Below are 15873 nucleotides of genomic sequence, written 5' to 3'. Positions count from 1 at the left end.
AACCTGTGGACGGACCATAACTTGTTTGGCCTGTTTCCAAATTTTTGTGTATAATTTGTGCTGTTGTGAATCTATTGTACAAATTACACTGATGTCACTGGAATAATTTGGGGTAAATTCCCCTAAGTGAAGTGACTCAATAAGTACAAATGGTTTTATGTATAATTGCTTATTGCTTATAAACAGTTTTATGTATAATTGCTTATTGCTTAGTCATTCTCCAGAAATTTGGAACTCAGAATTTATAATTCCACCATCTATTTTCAGATGCATCCACTTCATCATACTATCTTCAGCACTTTGTATTTTAATCAGTTAAAATCACCTGTATGGGGAAGACTGGAGTTGAATAATGAGTGGTGAATTTGTTCCAGGATTACTGTGGGGATCGTGAAGTTTGGATTCCTGGTGCCCTGTTGAAGTTTATTAGCTCACTAGGAAGTTACAGAAGCGTCTGTCTTTGAAATAGACTGGGTTCATTCGGTGTACTGGACAGAACTGAGCCTAGAATAAACAAAGTTGGCTATCTTTTTGTTCCTATCCAACTTTTATGTTGTGCAGTGCTTATAACTGGGTGCCTCCCCAACCCTCCCACACTATCCAAATACCCAGAGTCCTCTGTGGTCCCCTTATAAAGACACCTTTAAAGACTAGGAACCCATTCTTGCTAAATGGCAGATAACTGACTATAGCTTAGAAGTGCCAGGTTCTTTTTGGAGAAGAAGCAGACCTTTGAAACAGAACAGGAATGGGAATCTTGTGTGATTTTTGTGCCCGAAGTGTGGGGGGTTAAGAGAGAAGCCTGTTCTTGATCCAAGGCCACTCACAGGGCTGCTGGCCCAGCCTGAGAGGCAGCCGCAGAGCCAGTGAGGGCCTGGCTTGGTTTTTATCTGAACAGCTGCGGTAGATCCTGGAGTGTGGCGGTAGGCCCTGTGGGAGCCTCAGCAGCAGGTCCTACAGCCCAGCTCTCGATGAGCGGCCTGTGGCCAGCCTGGTGGCTTGATGCTAATAATAACAGCAGCAACAGAAACCCTGGAGCTATCAGCAAGGCTGCTCTGGGTCAGCGCAGCAGCCATTTGTCAGGAAGCCTTCATTCTGGCCCGACCTTATCCTCACATCACAGTAGTGTTCTAGAAAGTTCTTTTCTTCCTTGCTTAATATCGTTCCATGGATTGCCCCCTGACCTACTGTAAAATTCCCTCTTCCCTGTGTACTGTGAGGCCTCCCCCGCCCCCCTCAGGTCACAGTACCCATCCTTCACTTCCAGGGACACACAGGCTCAGCTCTTCATCACCACTTTTCACCAGCTACCTCCTCTGCATGCCCGACAGCTGCTTCTTGCCCAGACCTCAGTTCATGGGGTCTCTCCCAGGAAAGCCTTTTAGCTCACTGTTCTCCATCACACTCACACCTGTTTACTCTGGTCTCTCATCACATGACATAAGCTCTGAGAGAGCAGGGAGCCTCTTTTTGTTTTGTTTGGTCCTGGTTGAAAGTTGCTGTTGGCAGATCTTAGTACAGGATCTTGCACATAGTAGGTACACAGTAAACCTTAATCCTTACATGCCCTGGGAATTACGTATTATTGTCACTCAAATGAGTTTTCAAGAGATGGCCCTTTAAGATTGCAGTCCTTTGTGTTCAAACCAGGATTCAAATCCAGCTTTCTCTAGTCTGAGTGGAGTAGCCCAGAGTTTACTAAAGACTGATGTCATCAGATTCACTTAGATGGGCAACTTGCTTATGACTCAGCCTGAGTTCCTGCTATACTTGTTTCCAGTGCCGCCTCAAAGAATGGTGCTGAGAGGACTAAAGGCAGACAAAGCATAACACGTACTGGTGGCCCCAGGAAATGACTGTGTTTGTAAAGACACTGCAGTGCCTCAAATTTGCGAATTGACTGAGTGGATAGGGAAGCCTGGTGTGCAGTCCACGAGGCCCCAAAGAGTTGGACACGACTGAGCAACTGGACTGAGTGTCCGATTATTCATTGTGACTTGCTTCCTTTTGGGGAATCATGAAGGCTATTTAAGGTAAACAAAGCATTTTCTTTTGTTTTAAAAATGAACAGATAAAATGTAGTAATCTATATAGTGGAATATTCTGAAAGTACTGACAGGCTGTGGTGTGGGTGAACCATGATAACAGGCTAGGTGAAAGAGGCCAGACATGTTCACACTGCAATTTCATTTACATGAAATGTCTTGAATTGGCAAAACCACAGAGACAGAAAACAGATCTGCGGGTGCCAGGCCCTGTGGGGAGGGACTGCTTAATGTGTATGTCCTTGTAGGGTGATGAAAATGTTGTGGGATTACACAGTGGTGATGACTGTACAACACTGAATGTTCCAAATCCCACGGGATCGTATACTTTAAAATGGTTTTTGAAACACAGTTAAAATCCACAACTTAAAAAAAGTCAATGAATTAGAAAATAGAAAATGATAGTTGCACTTCTCAGCTGTTTCTGGACAGAATAAATGTGCATAACTCTGACAAGCTCAGTAAAGTGAGTGAGACACAGATGTGCTAAAGGGAATTAGAATAATGATTCGCACAGATATATATTTTTAAAAGACACGTAATCCTGAAAACCTTAATGTAGCAAGGACTGGGCAGGGCACACCCAGTGGGTGTGAGGACTCTGAGCTGGCTTGGAGGAATCTGCTTCTGCCTCTTTGTTTAGGACATAAGAGCAAATTGCACATGAGGGACAGCGGGTGGGGACGAGAACAGACAAGCAGCTGCGCTTTACCCACTTCGTGCCTCACTCCATTTGGACGGGAGTGTAGAAACTAATTTCATCCTCTTGTCCTGCCCGTGCAAAAGTTGGAGAGGTTCCACAGTAGATGGATTCAAGAATACATATGCCCGACCCTTAGAGAACTAGATGGTCAGAGGGGCTCCAAACCACTTTTGAGGCACTGGTGCCGCTGACATGGCTACGTCCCTGCAGGCTCTCCTCCAGCAGTGACCACACCACTGCCCGGGTGCCAGGTCTTCATCTGCCCCTCCCCACACCTCTACTCCTCTTCCCCACCCCTGACAGTCTCTCCTGCCTTCCCAGTTAATCCTGCTCTTCCTCTCAAGTCCAGCTCAAGCCCCGCTTAACTTAGGATTTACACTGTACTATCTCTATATTTTGTTTCTGTGTCTAGGACTCATCTCCAGGCAGAGAGCAGTTCTGTGGTGACCAGAACCTCTCCTTGTGATTCCAGGGGCCCCCCACCATCACGTCCAGGCTTCGCCGCCTTCCAGTCACCCTTTCTCTATTCTCACTGCCCTGGTGGTTTTCCTTTACTGGACCAGTCTGGTAGTGACAATCTCAGGGTGCGACGTGTAAATGAGAGCAGACCCACGAGAGTCTTCAGTCCTGGGGCTTCTGTTGGTGCAGCTGCTAAGAGATCGTCTTTCTCTCGGAGTTGCTGAACTAGTGAGAGCCTCTGGGGGCCAGGGCTGCCAACTCTTAGGATCCTGTCTGAGAACAAAGCTGCACAGGGCAGCTTTGATGTGTGTGTGTCCCGGATTGTAATTGCGCTGGATGCTGGCACTTTCCCAGTTATGAGCACCAGCAGCTTGCCTGCTTGCTTGCAAGTGGAAGTGTTAATGCGCCTCCCATCACTCATGGTGGGCAGAGGCTGACCGGGAAAGAAATTTGTCAACTTGCAGTGTCTCTGGGGTTAAGTATTTATCTTTTGCATTAAAAATTGTTAATGTTGTAAAATACATGCAGCACTCACCATTTAGTGGTGTTTAAGCGTAGAGCTCAGTGGCATTAAGTACATTCATATTGTTGAGCAGCCATTAGCTCCATCCATTACCAGAACTTTTCATCTTCCCAAACTGAAACTCTGTACCCGTTAAACACTAACTATCCTCATTCTTTCTCAAATTCCTGCTCACCATGACTTGGTGTATCTATGAATTTGACTACTGTGGGTACTTCCTGTAAATGGAATCATACAGCATTTGTTGTTTTTGTGACTGGTTTATGTATGGCCCTCAGCATGCTGTCCTCATGGTTTATCCACACTGCAGCAGGTGCCAGAATCTCCTTGCTTCCTAAGGCTGAATAGTGTGTGGATGAACCATTGATGGACACTTGGGTGGTTTCCACTCTCTGGCTACCATGAGTAAAGCTGCTGTGAACATGGGTGAACAAATACCTGCCCAGTCCAAGGCCCAGCTTTCTCCCGGGGCCTGCACCCAGTGGTGGGATTTCTGGGTCACATGGTAACCGGTTAACTCCCTAAGGAACTGTCAGGCTGTTCTCCACAGCTACTACAGCAGGCTCCAATGTCCAACTTTTTTTTTTTTTTTTAATGGAACTGTGGTAATGCTGGGAAAAGAGCTTAAGCCATTAGCCCATTTGCTGCTGAAACATTTTAGCTAGACGCTTCGGCCTGAAGCAGTTCTGTCTTCACCAGCACCACTTCATAAACTCCTGGTCTGTCATTCTGACAGTTCAGTCGCACCTCAGTCCAGGGTAGAAATGGCCTCTCCCACCTTCCAGGGAGGGGAGTGGGTAGGCACGTCCTGACTGTGGGTAACCTGTTTCCTCACACCCCCTCATCCATCCATTTTGGTGTTTTTAGCAAAAATGAAGTCACCTTCTAATCCTAACATACTGTTGCGGAGAGGCTGCAAAGGCTGTTGTGCACTCACAGTGCATCCCAGTCAGATACGTGAGTGGCTGTTTGACTCGCCTTCCCCCTGCGTCCTCTCTCCAGCCATTAGGAACTAAGGTGGAGGGTGCTTGAGACAAGAGCTTGGGACAGGTGCTGTTTTATAAACACTTTATTTCTTCATCATCACCTCATACAGATGCTGAGGTACCACCCTCTCTTTCCATTTGGTATGCTCGTGACTTTTTGTGGTATTTTTCCTTAAACAAGAAAATTTGGAGTAAACACTGTGTATTGCCAGTTAGTCTTCTAACAGTAATTTTTAAATGCTGTTGTATCGTCAATGCAAGAAGACAACACCAACAGTACAGTACGAGGGGGTCACACAACGTCATGGCGGGAGAGGACTCACGGAGGTGGGTGAGACCACAGCAGGGGTATGGACATGCACCCAGAGACGTGCAGGGCAGGAGGAGCAGGTGGACTTGCAGCCCAGCTGTGGCCTCTGTGCCTTTCCAGGACGCTGCCGTCTCTCCCCTCTAGGACAGAGGAGATGCCTTGTCTACGGGCTTCATGGTTTTTTCATTATGAAAAGTTCACTGAATTCGACAGGCTGAAGCATTTCAAAAATTCTTAAGAAACAAGAACGCTGACAAAATAAAATTAACTTAAAACACACTAATTCAACGTGGAAATAAACCAAAGCAAAATGTTAACAGTGCAGATTTAACAGGCAGTCAGTATTGCGTGTGAGGGTGTTCAGAATGTCTTATAATGTACATTTTTAAAACTTTCATTTTTAATTTATTTATATCATATTTACTGTTTAATATACTTTGTGTAAAAAAGATGGAGACAAAAATAGTTTTCTGAGCTATGAAAAAAATTAAGTTCTTACAGGCACATTTACTGTTTCATTCTAGAAACATCTCAGGTTCACAGGTTGAACATTCAGCAGCTGTGTTTTTGTTTTTGTTTTTTTAAAAAAACATTCTTTGACCTTGGGAAAATCAGATCTCTCCTTTTGGGGCAGAGTTCTGTTGATGACGAAGGTGTGATTATGCAAATTACAGTGAATTATTCCGGATAATCCATGCCAACCTGCATCACACGTGCGGCTTCTCCCCAGGTGGCTCCTCATCACCGAGCTCCTCCAAGGAGGTGGGTTCTCCGGGTGATGGAGCTGGTGAGGCAGTGGCGGGGTGTGGGGCCCAGCGGGACGGAGGGCGACGGTTTGCTGGTCTCTCGGGCCTGGAGAAGCAAGGCTCTAGGGATGGAGCAAGTGCAGAACAAGGTAGTTCCTTCAGAGCGGAGGAAGAGAAAGACAGCGTTACGAGAGGGACAGGTCCTCCAGGAGGGCACACCCCCCACACAGACTTCTCTAAGACAAGTGCAACAGCCCAGCAGGTCTGAATGCTAATACACACATTGCTCACGGAGAATGTGTTAAAAAAAGACTACGAATTCAACACGAATGACCATTGCCAGCAGTCATGGGAAGATAGCAAATTGTGATGAAAATGTGGCATGAGATGGGTGTAAGTGGCTTTGGAATTGGGCTGCAGCAAATGGAAAGGGGAGTCAGAGGGGCGAGTGGTCTGCATGACCCCGTGGGCCTGTTCTCGCCTGGCCGTGCACATCGTTTCAGCCTTCTGAAGCATCTAGTCAGTTGCCGCGGCCAGTCCTGGGAGGTCAGCCTCCCTGCGCCTTGGTCTGTGGGCACCCGCAGAAGGCCCCAGGATGCCATCTGGCTGCATTAGCAGCAGGGCTCACCTTCAAATCAGCTCTGCTGCTGCTTGTTCCAGGTGGACCGGCACTGGGTGAGGCCCCCACAACAGTGATGTAACACTGCAGGCAGAAACTTTGATGGAGGCAGTTTTATCTAATGACTCTTACTGGCAGCAGCGTCAAAACAGGGGAGCCCGAGTGCATTCGTGCTACTGTGCTCCGGGCTCCTGCACCTTTGAAGAACCCTGGGGCTGGTCACCTATAGTATGTCCTCTCAAGGCCACTGCTCCTTTTTTGGTTTTACAGACTGTTGAGCCACTCGTCCTTACTCTGCAGCCAGGACAAAGGACACCCAGACTCAGGATCTGCGGGCACAAAGGTGGGGCAACTGTGGCAGGAGGAAACGAGTTCTGTCTACAGACACCCACACAACAGGAGGCTGAGGAGGGAGACCACTGTTGTGAAGAACATGGAACAAGGACCCTCAGAGCCACTCCAGAAGTAAGTGGAGGGATGTGAAGAGATGTGATGAGCACAGCAGAGACCAGACAAGGAGCATGTAGCCAGCAGAGTGAGGAAGAGACAGGGAGGGAGAAGGTGTCGGGCAGAGCACAGGAGGGTGGGGAGTGGCTGCTGCCTGGGGCCAGCAGAAAAGAAGCACTGACACACGATGATGCTAACATTGCTAGTTCTGGTGGCTTTTTACATGACTGCAACTTTTTACGAGCCCCAGCAGCAGAGCTCTTATACTAATGGAAACCATGGCAACCAGCGATACCTTGCCTATGAAAGCACGTCAGCACCAAAACAGCAGAAATAAAAGCGTACGTGGGACGGCGGCTGAGAAGTCTGCTACTGCTCAGGGTCTTTTGGTGTCTCGAGGTGTGTGTGGTGGGGGTAGATTGCTGGAGTACGTTTTTGGACAGCACTGTGGCCCATTTCTACCTAGCTGATGCTGAGTGACAGGGGTCTGTTTGTGCTACCTCTTCTCTCGCATTTGTGCATTCCTACGGAAAGAAAGGCTGTGTGACCATGAGTTAAGGAGACCAAGTTCTCCTTCATGTCACACCAGCACTTGTGAGCAGCGGATGCTCTCTTTTCCTGAGAAGCCCCTGCAGTGGAATAAGTTAAAAAGGTAAGAATTCAACACACCTGGCCAGTGCCAACAATAATGGGAAGACAGGCAGTAGTGGGGCTCTCGTCCTTGGAGCACCTCTTCTAGAAAGGGCCGCTGTAGCCACTCCATCATGTTTCGTGGGCCACATGCTTGGTCTTTGAGAGCCACGTGTGTTTAAGGCCAGCAGATAAGGGGAGGTGACCATCCTCGATTGGAAACAAGGCTGGTGTTTTCTCATGCTCCTCGACCGGGGCTCTGAAGGTGGTTCTACAGTTTTGGGGCAGGAATGACTATTTTGTTGACAAAGTTATTGAGCACTTGGTCAGCTGTGGTGACCCCTGGAAGGTCAAGATACATTTGTATTTCTTCCCTCTAGTGTGGTTGTTGAAAACAGAGGACAGCTTCCTGCACAGCACGTGGCAGTGCACACTGCCACCACAGTGCCAGTTGTCGGTGAGCAGGCACAGACCGTGCTCTGCTCAGACCCTGCAGGCTCGTCAGTCCCCTCGCAGGCCAGTGTGCCTTTACCGCACAGCAGAGGGGTCTCTGCACAGAGCATTCAGCACCCAGCGGTGTGTGTGGGGGCATGTGGGCCTGTCCAGGCTGGCCATCTGTCCCTTCAGATGGATGCTGGGCCAGCCCTGAGCTACACAACAAGCTCTGCAGACAGTGGAAAGAAGGAAGAAAGCACTTACGGAGTGAGGCGGGCTAGAGTCCCCAGGGGGCAGTTAGTAAGACAGTTTGGTTCTGGACAGAAGAGACAGACAAAAGAAAAGAAAAGCAAGTAGGTTGGAAAGTACTTTACAAGAAGAACAACAGTAAAGGTTTAAAGTCAACAGGCCCAGGTGGCAGCTCCAGGGATAGCCATCCTGAGAAGTGAGGCTCAGCAGAAGTGGGTGCGTAGGCCGGTCTGTGCCCAGCCACGCAGGAGGGGCCTCACGACAGCAGCCTCTCTCTTGTGCTGCCTGTCCTCCTGTTCTTCCTGAGCTGCCCCGTGGCACAGAGTGTTTCCAGTGCCCCACAACTGCAGGTTTTGAAACAGAGCCCATTAAACAGCGGGACTGTCTTAGTCACAATGACCAAATGACTGAGGCCCAGACTAAAACTTTCCCTTCAGATTTTCAACTGAGACATGTCCAGATTCTCCTCTCTCTCTACCTTAGCCCTCCTGTTCATAGCCTCTCTCTGCATCGTGCTACGACTCCAAGAGAAACAAAGGAGCAAGTAGCTTGTGGGGTGAGCGTGAGAGAGGGGACTTTACTGCGGTGCCCATGCCTGGCCAGGGGTCCTCCAGCACCGTGTCTTGGGGTTGCCATGAGCACTCAGGGAAGATGCCCCATGGGCTCAGAGAGCAGGGTGGAACAGAACTTGTTCTGCGGAGTTTGGAATGAAAACCCAGAACTGTCACACCATCTAGAGAGAGACTCATTTAGTAAGATAGCTCAGGTGAGGAATCATCCCCTGAAATCTAGAATAAGCTATTTTCCACAGTGAAAGGAAGAAGACCATGATATCTCAATACTGCCCAGGGAGCTCCATGCCAGTCTGAACCCCTGACACTGGCCCTGGGCCCCCTTTAAATCAGCCGTCACCTTTTCTGGTAGCAAACAGACTTTATGGAGGACCAAAGAGTGGGGCATGGCTTTGTGCGGGTAAAGCCATCTTTGTGTCTGAGTGGTATGATCCCATTATTGAGCCATTTCCTTTATAGTCTCACATTCATTTGTGACTCAGCATTTTTAGCCTCCAAAACAAAACCTATTTTGTCTCTAATACAAATGAACACTGCAGCCAAACCGAGTAATGCTCTGGGACCAAGATCTCAGTCCCAGGAGATGGGCACTCTCCCTGCTAGATCCCCTGCAGCAGCAAACCACTTACCTGAGGGTGGTTTAACCCCCCCCCCCCGCCCCAAGGGGCGGGTGGGGTGACAGAAGGCACCATCTGTCACCTGAGAACAGGCAGCCTCCTCCTCAGAGCACACAAACAGCTTTCCCACAAAGACACGTACCTTTGACAGGCGTAGGCCACAGATGATCAATATTAGGTTGAACCACATAGCATTGCCGTTTCTGAAGGTCACTGGCAATTTCTCATGGTTTTATCTACTTCAGATTTAACTTTGTATTTTGAATTACACTGGGAAGCCACACATTACTTATCCCTCTGTGGGATGTGTGGATGGCAGGGGCCTCAGGTGACACAGAGAAATACACCTCTTCCCCTCCTGAGCTTTCCTCTCCTCACCTGTGCAGCTGCAGGGCCTCGGGAGGGAGCAGCTAGGGAGCCAGAGGGTGTCTCTGTGTCTCACCTTTGCCATCGGCTGACTGCCTGGCCTGGAGAGTGCCCCCAGGTGTCTGGACTCCACCGTTGGGGAGGTTTTGCATCTGGCTTCCTAGTGGGTCAGGCCTTCCCCAGGTCTATAACACAACGGTCTGACCAAGAGCTGGAACTGTCCTCCAGCCCCACTATTTTCATGCCTGGCATTATCATCTGACTGTTTATTTTGCTCATTCCTGCCGCAGAAACAGGAATTGATTTTTAAGTGGTGTGGTCCAATTATACCACATGTGGAATTGTGAATAACTTTAAGGGGCATATAATAATGATAATGTAATAGTAATGTGTGATAATATTTAATGTGTGGTCATAGGTAGCATGATAACAATAGGTGAGGTATAAGGGGGATGACGACAGTAATCTAGTTGTATGAAGGCACGCTGTTGACTTTATCCATTCGTCTCACCTGGTTTTACTGCTCAGAGAACTCTTGCACACAGAGAGGGTAAGGGGATCTGTGAGATGTAAGGATGCTCTCTGCACTTAAGTCAGCACTGAATAGACAACCATGGATCACTGAGCCAGAGCATAGGACCTGAGTCAGTCCCAGAGCTACTTAAAGACCACCATCTCCTTGTCTTCAGAGGATCACTGAAGGTGGTAAGATGAGTTTCTAAGCAGCAGCTCGGGGCTTGTGTTCCTGCTTATTCTGTCCTCCCAACACCCTCCTGAACTCAGGTAATCCGGTACACAGCCCCAGGGTCCTCCTTGCCCACTTTGAGAAAGACCAGTGGTGGGGGCATGGTCGGGGGAAGACTCAACCTCCATTACCTCGATGGACCCTGGTTCGGCCTTGACCACCGCTTCTCCCATGTGGTTGTCGCTGCTGCTATTTGTGGGGCTGTGGGCAGCCTGCCTCCGCTCCTCCTTTAAGGCATGTTCCAACAGCTTTCTGTGGAGGATCCGGGCCACGTTCTCGGTGAGTGTGTAGCCAGGGGGAGCAGATAAGTCCTGCCTCAGGGGCGTGCCCTCTCCCCCCTCCTCCCTGCATGTCTCTGAGCCACCCCCAATGGGGCTGGGTGAGCGGCCCCGAGAGCTGGGGCTGGTGTCCTGGCCTGGACCCAGCTCTGGCCGGGGCTCGGCCGAGCGAGACCGACTCGCAGTCCGCACCCCCTTCTGGAAGGGGTCCTGCACCACCGGGCTGTGGTCGATGATGCTGAAGAGGCTGGAGAGGCCATCGTTCATGGCGGTGTGCACGGGGCTCTCGCGTGTGGTGGTGGAGCGGGCCCAGGCTGACTCGCCACACCCCTTCTGGGCCACCCCCGGGGAGGCCCTGCTACTTGACTGGTCCACTCTGGGAAGGGGCTTCCGCTGCAGCTTGGGAGACCCGTACTTGGGGGAGCAGCATGTGCGTTCAAACTTAGCTTGCACCTTCTCAATGGCGGGGGCCACCTGCCTGTTCCTGAGGCCACGGGAGGGAGAGGACGCGGGTGTGGCACCACCTCCCGCCTTGGGTGTGAGACACTTGTGTGGGCTGCCCCGCAGGGCTTCCGTCTGTAGGCCAACACTGATGGTCTGGACTGTCTGTGTTCCTGTTGTCCGGGACCCATTGGTCTGGCAGGCCATGTCCTTGACCAGAGGCTCAACGGGGCTGGAGCAGATGGCGCTCCTGACCGAGAAGGCTACCTCCTTCATATCATCACTCAGGTTTCTGGGCATTTCCAGGCTGTGCAATGGGGAGGAGAAGCTGAGGGTGCTATCGAGGGGCCGGAGCCCCACCTCCGTGTAGTCTCGGGGGTGCCTGGAGGGGGCACAGGGCCACCTGCTGAGCACATGTTCAGAAGGGCTCCCCTTGGCATCCCCGGGGCCCCCTCGGACCCTGCTCTCGCCGACCCCCGCCATGATGCCCTCCAGCCTCCGGATGGCGGGTGGGCTGTGCAGCCCCCTCCCCCCAGCCTGCTCAGCACAGACAAGGTTCCGCGGGGGCTGCTTCTGGCAGTGTTCGGGGTTGGTCACGGTGTCCGTGGTCAGGGTGATGCTTGTGGTGAGGTACCAGGCGGCGTCAGAGAAAGGTTCAGTGCTGGCCTCGGGCCGCGTCCGCCCCACCTCGGTCCTGTCCGCCCAGGGGTCTGGAGGCCTGTCGTCCCAGCTCTTGCTGTTGAACTCCTCGATGTACTTGAGGTCATCAGGGGACAGGGGTGGGGTGACGTCCTCCTTGCTACATGTGGGGGGCAGGCCCTTCTCCGGCAGGAAGGGAGAGCCATCCATCAAGCGCTGGAACTCAGACATGGACGACACAGACACGGCCCTGGGGAAGGGGAGAGGAGCGGTGTGAGCCGTCACCAGCTAGGGAGCCATGGCCCCAATACCCCCAACCCAGCGCAGCCCATGGCCTGCCCCTGTGCACTGTGCCAACAGTCTCCGCTTGGGCTGACCCTTTGGGTTTTTATGGCCGTGGAATTGATGCAGGAGCCTTGCACTGGTCAGAATTTACTACGGCTGACTTTCAAAACTGGGGGTGGACGTGGTGCTCCATGGTAGTTAGAGTTAAGTTCCAGGTCTACTTCGCACTGTTTTGTTTTCAGCCTACAGTGGGTCCACAGGCAGACGGGAAGCCTGGCTGTGGCCTGGCCTCTCCGTCTACTGACAGGCACCCTTGATGCCAAATCTGCGGGAGTTTCCTGAGTTCTCGCCTTAGAGCAGACGTGACTGCACCACAGTCCAACCCAGATACAGGCGTGGTGGGGAGGAGGAGAGGCCACCACAAAGTAACTGTCATCTGACGTCTCCTCTACCCGCTCGCCTCATCTCTCTCAGCTCAAGCACTACCAGTCTCCCAAGGGCAGTGGACGGTGTGAGCAGGCTGGTGCACGATATCAACACCGTTTCAAAGAGAAGTCCCCTCCGGGCTCACTCCTCCCCTTGCCTTCTGCTCCATTTAAACAAATTTGTTTATATGGGCCTTTTCAGACATGCCCCACCATTACATATGTGGGTTACTAGAAAATGATTACAAACACCAGCTACTTTATATTTACTTCAAGGATTACTCTTGGTAATACTGTAATAAGTCATCCTAGGAGAGCTTTTAAACGGTCAGTCTAAAATGTCTCATAGCATATCAAGAGGGAGTTTTTTCCAGCCTTTAAATCAGGAGAGAGGGGTTTCCATGAACTTTTCAAAAACCGTTTAACACAGTTATCCCCTTACATACACAGCTCTTGCCACGACACTAACACACATGAACACAGCACTGGCCTTTTTGTTGTTAACGATCTAAATACTGTGTACTAAAGCAACTGCTTCTCCAGAAGTTTTACTCTAAGTCATTTTTGAAGCGTCACAGTGCACTGCTGACTACAGATAGACTTTTAAGACCAGGAGGTCTTTCCTGCGGTAGTCTACTGTCATTTCATCAACTTTACTTACCTTTGAAGATTTCCCTTGTGATTTTCTTCTTCCTATAAAGAAAATAAGTTCACCAGAATCAGTCAGTACTGGCAGATTTGGGGCTGCTAAGGGTCTGCTTTGCTCTTAGGAAAACATTTAAAACGTACGTGGAAGCCAAGTTTGGGCCAGGAGTGCCTCTGCCCCTCAGCCCTTGGAAGGTCAGTAATGACACCAGCATCCAGGGGCGATGAGGGAGGGGCTACGTGAGTGAGAAAAACTGGCTGTAAGCTTTGTCCCAAGGCGGCTCTTCTGTGTTTCTCAGAAGGCAGTGCTGTGTGTGAGAGCCTCAAAGCTGCTTCAGTGACAATGTGTGAGAGAGCGAGCGTGTGCAAGTGAGAGGAGGAGTAAGGGTTGGGAGGAGGGTAAGTCGGGGTAGACGTCCCCTGGCCTCAGCCTGGTAGAGAAGTCAGGGTGAAAGGCACAGACACGACATAGAAAATAAAGAAGCTACAGGATATGCTGTGTGGCACAGGGAGTGCTGCCAGTGTTTTATAGTAACTGTAAATGGAGTATATAACCTGGAAGAACTGAACCACTATATCGTATACAACATTGTACACCAACTGTACCGCAATAAAAAATGAAAGAAGTCAGTGTGACGTCCTTAGATAGAGCGCTCTTGGTGTTTAAACGTCGCCCTTGGGCACTGGGAAAGCTACAGTGACTTCCACTAAAGAAGAGAACTGCATACATGGTTCTCCTGAGCAGAGGACACCCTTGTGCGGACCCAGTCCAGATGGAGTGAGGCCCCAGCCAGCAGACCCCTCAAGGATCCCCCAGAGAGCCCTGGCTACTGCAGTGGTCAGCATGGGGTCACCTGGGGTGGCATGCTGGCGATGTCACCTCTGCTGGGGTTCAGGTGCCAAGGAGGAGGTCCCCACTTCAGCAGCACTGCCTGACAGGCACCCCTATCTGCTGAGCATGTGGGACAGGTCAGATGACAGGTGCAGCCACTGTGAGACCGGCTCACAGGGAGTGATTCTTAAAATTAGTCTTTAACCAGGAAAACCCACTGCCATCCTGTAGGGATTTCTGCACAGAGCTAAGCTTTCCCCTTCACTGATCTAAGTCCCATAGGTTTCTAGTGTTGGATTCTTTTTCCCTTTACATAAAGAAAGTATTTATTGTATGTCATTGGTTACTGACATTTGCTACTTCCAATGTGAAGTACTTTCTTTAAAAAAAGACTTTTCTGTTATTAATATGTTTTCTGAAATCAGAGACTGTGCTGTCATTTTAAGGAAATTGGCAGTTCTGCACTTCTGAGATGATCTTTTTCCTCCTGGATTTCACTGGACAGCTCCTGAGACTCCCATTCACATGGGACACAGGCTCTGAATTTCTGACCTTGAGATAAGCGGCCAAGTGCCGCAGGGAGCCTGGGGTCAGAGCCACCCCAAAGCTCGCACATCATGGAAGGTTCATTTTTACTAACTTCAGGACCACGATATGCAGAGCCCACAGCCTGCCAGCCACTCAGCCAGCTGCCCAAGCCCTCACCCTCCTTCGCAGGTGACTAGACCCAACCCAAGCTGACCTCACGGAAGCAGTTCCTGAACTCCCTCTGGGGCCCACGGGCCGGGGGCTCCTCTGGCTCGTCGTCCAGGGACAAGGTGTCCAGGTAGAGGTTCTCCCGCGCTGAGCACCTGTCCGATTCCTTCAGCTTTGACAGCGGCCGGTCCTCAAACGCACTGGAGTCTGTGTCCATACAGGGCCACATCCCCGCAGGGCGGGGCGCCCGAGGGCTCCCTGGGTGGGTACAGGGGCGGGTGTCCCCCTCCTCTTGATCACAGAGGAAACTGCCACCTCTCCGGGGACTGTTTTCTTTCTGCAACTTAAGGGTTTTAAAAGTGAAAACAATTAGCCTGAAGACAGTGAGACATCTTACGTTCTTAAAGTTCTGGCATCAATTTAAAAAATAACACCACAAATGCTTTAAAAAAAAAAAATCACAATTTTATCTGGACTAGAAACATCTGCATTAACCCCAGGCAAGTCAACCCCTTCTGTAGAGAATGTTATTGTATGTGTAACTGAGTGCTGTGCTCACGGGAAATCACACATTTGTTTTTAAAATCTAACAATGCCAAATGACACATTGAGAAATCGCTTTTTGTAGTTAACCTTCCGAATGTAAGACACATTCAGTGGAAAGCCATCAGTGACAGCCGATTTCTGGGGTGAATTTAGTTTTCTTAAATAGCAAGGTTTCCTAACAACAGAGCATGGTGTCCAAGTCATTTGGAATGGGTCCTAAATAAACCTTGCGTGATCGCCTGGGTTACAATCACTGGGTGTCGAAAACAGCTCACACTTTGCTTGAGAGGATGAAAATTTAGCTACAGAGGTAACCTAAAGATCTGGTATGACTAGAAGAAGTAAGCATGTGAGCCACATAGGCTGGAGTCGTACTTTTCCCTGACCTGGTAAACGGAAGCAGCAGGTGGAAACCACAGGAGACTGGAGCTGCTGTATGTGGCTAGTCCTCTTGCTCAGTGTCCCCACCTGTAAGAAGGGTGCTTCCCCTCTGGGACTGCCAGAGGACTGCAGGGCCAGGCCCACCCTAAAGGGCAGTGTTCATCAGGGGACTACCACCAACTCCCCTCAGGCCTGTGGGAGTCCTTGGGCCTGGGACACTGATAAATGCCTCATCTCTTCACAGCGCGAGGGG

General features: G+C 50.3%; 1 protein-coding gene and 1 long non-coding RNA gene across 7 annotated transcripts in view; one reads left to right on the top strand and one right to left on the bottom strand.

The window, feature by feature from the left end:
* LOC147346133 (uncharacterized) overlaps window positions 1–7202 on the top strand; it is a 50145-nt gene extending 42943 nt beyond the window's left edge. The window contains exon 3 of the long non-coding RNA XR_015153948.1: window positions 6662–7202. This is a non-coding gene — a long non-coding RNA (uncharacterized LOC147346133). The remainder of the gene's footprint in view (window positions 1–6661) is intronic.
* Window positions 4785–15873, bottom strand: part of MTCL1 (microtubule crosslinking factor 1) — a 114329-nt gene continuing 103240 nt past the window's right edge. For 4 of the 6 annotated variants that reach the window (XM_086373148.1, XM_086373146.1, XM_086373143.1 and 1 more), the window contains 4 exons: window positions 14740–15036; window positions 13182–13213; window positions 10584–12060; window positions 4785–5928 (listed from right to left, as the gene is read on the bottom strand). In XM_086373148.1, the coding sequence (XP_086229274.1) occupies window positions 5734–5928; window positions 10584–12060; window positions 13182–13213; window positions 14740–15036 (2001 nt within the window). In that variant the 3' untranslated portion in view covers window positions 4785–5733. Of the gene's footprint in view, window positions 5929–8167; window positions 8220–10583; window positions 12061–13181; window positions 13214–14739; window positions 15037–15873 lie in introns of all 6 variants that reach the window. The other 2 variants (XM_086373144.1, XM_086373145.1) reach the window with 1 other exon arrangement.

The sequence above is a fragment of the Bos grunniens genome, chromosome 24 (genome assembly GCF_055505025.1).
Source record: "Bos grunniens cultivar Pamir isolate PY7600 chromosome 24, Bosgru_T2T1.0, whole genome shotgun sequence".
Taxonomy (NCBI): Eukaryota; Metazoa; Chordata; class Mammalia; order Artiodactyla; family Bovidae; genus Bos; species Bos grunniens.
This window is presented reverse-complemented; position numbering and strand designations above follow the sequence as displayed.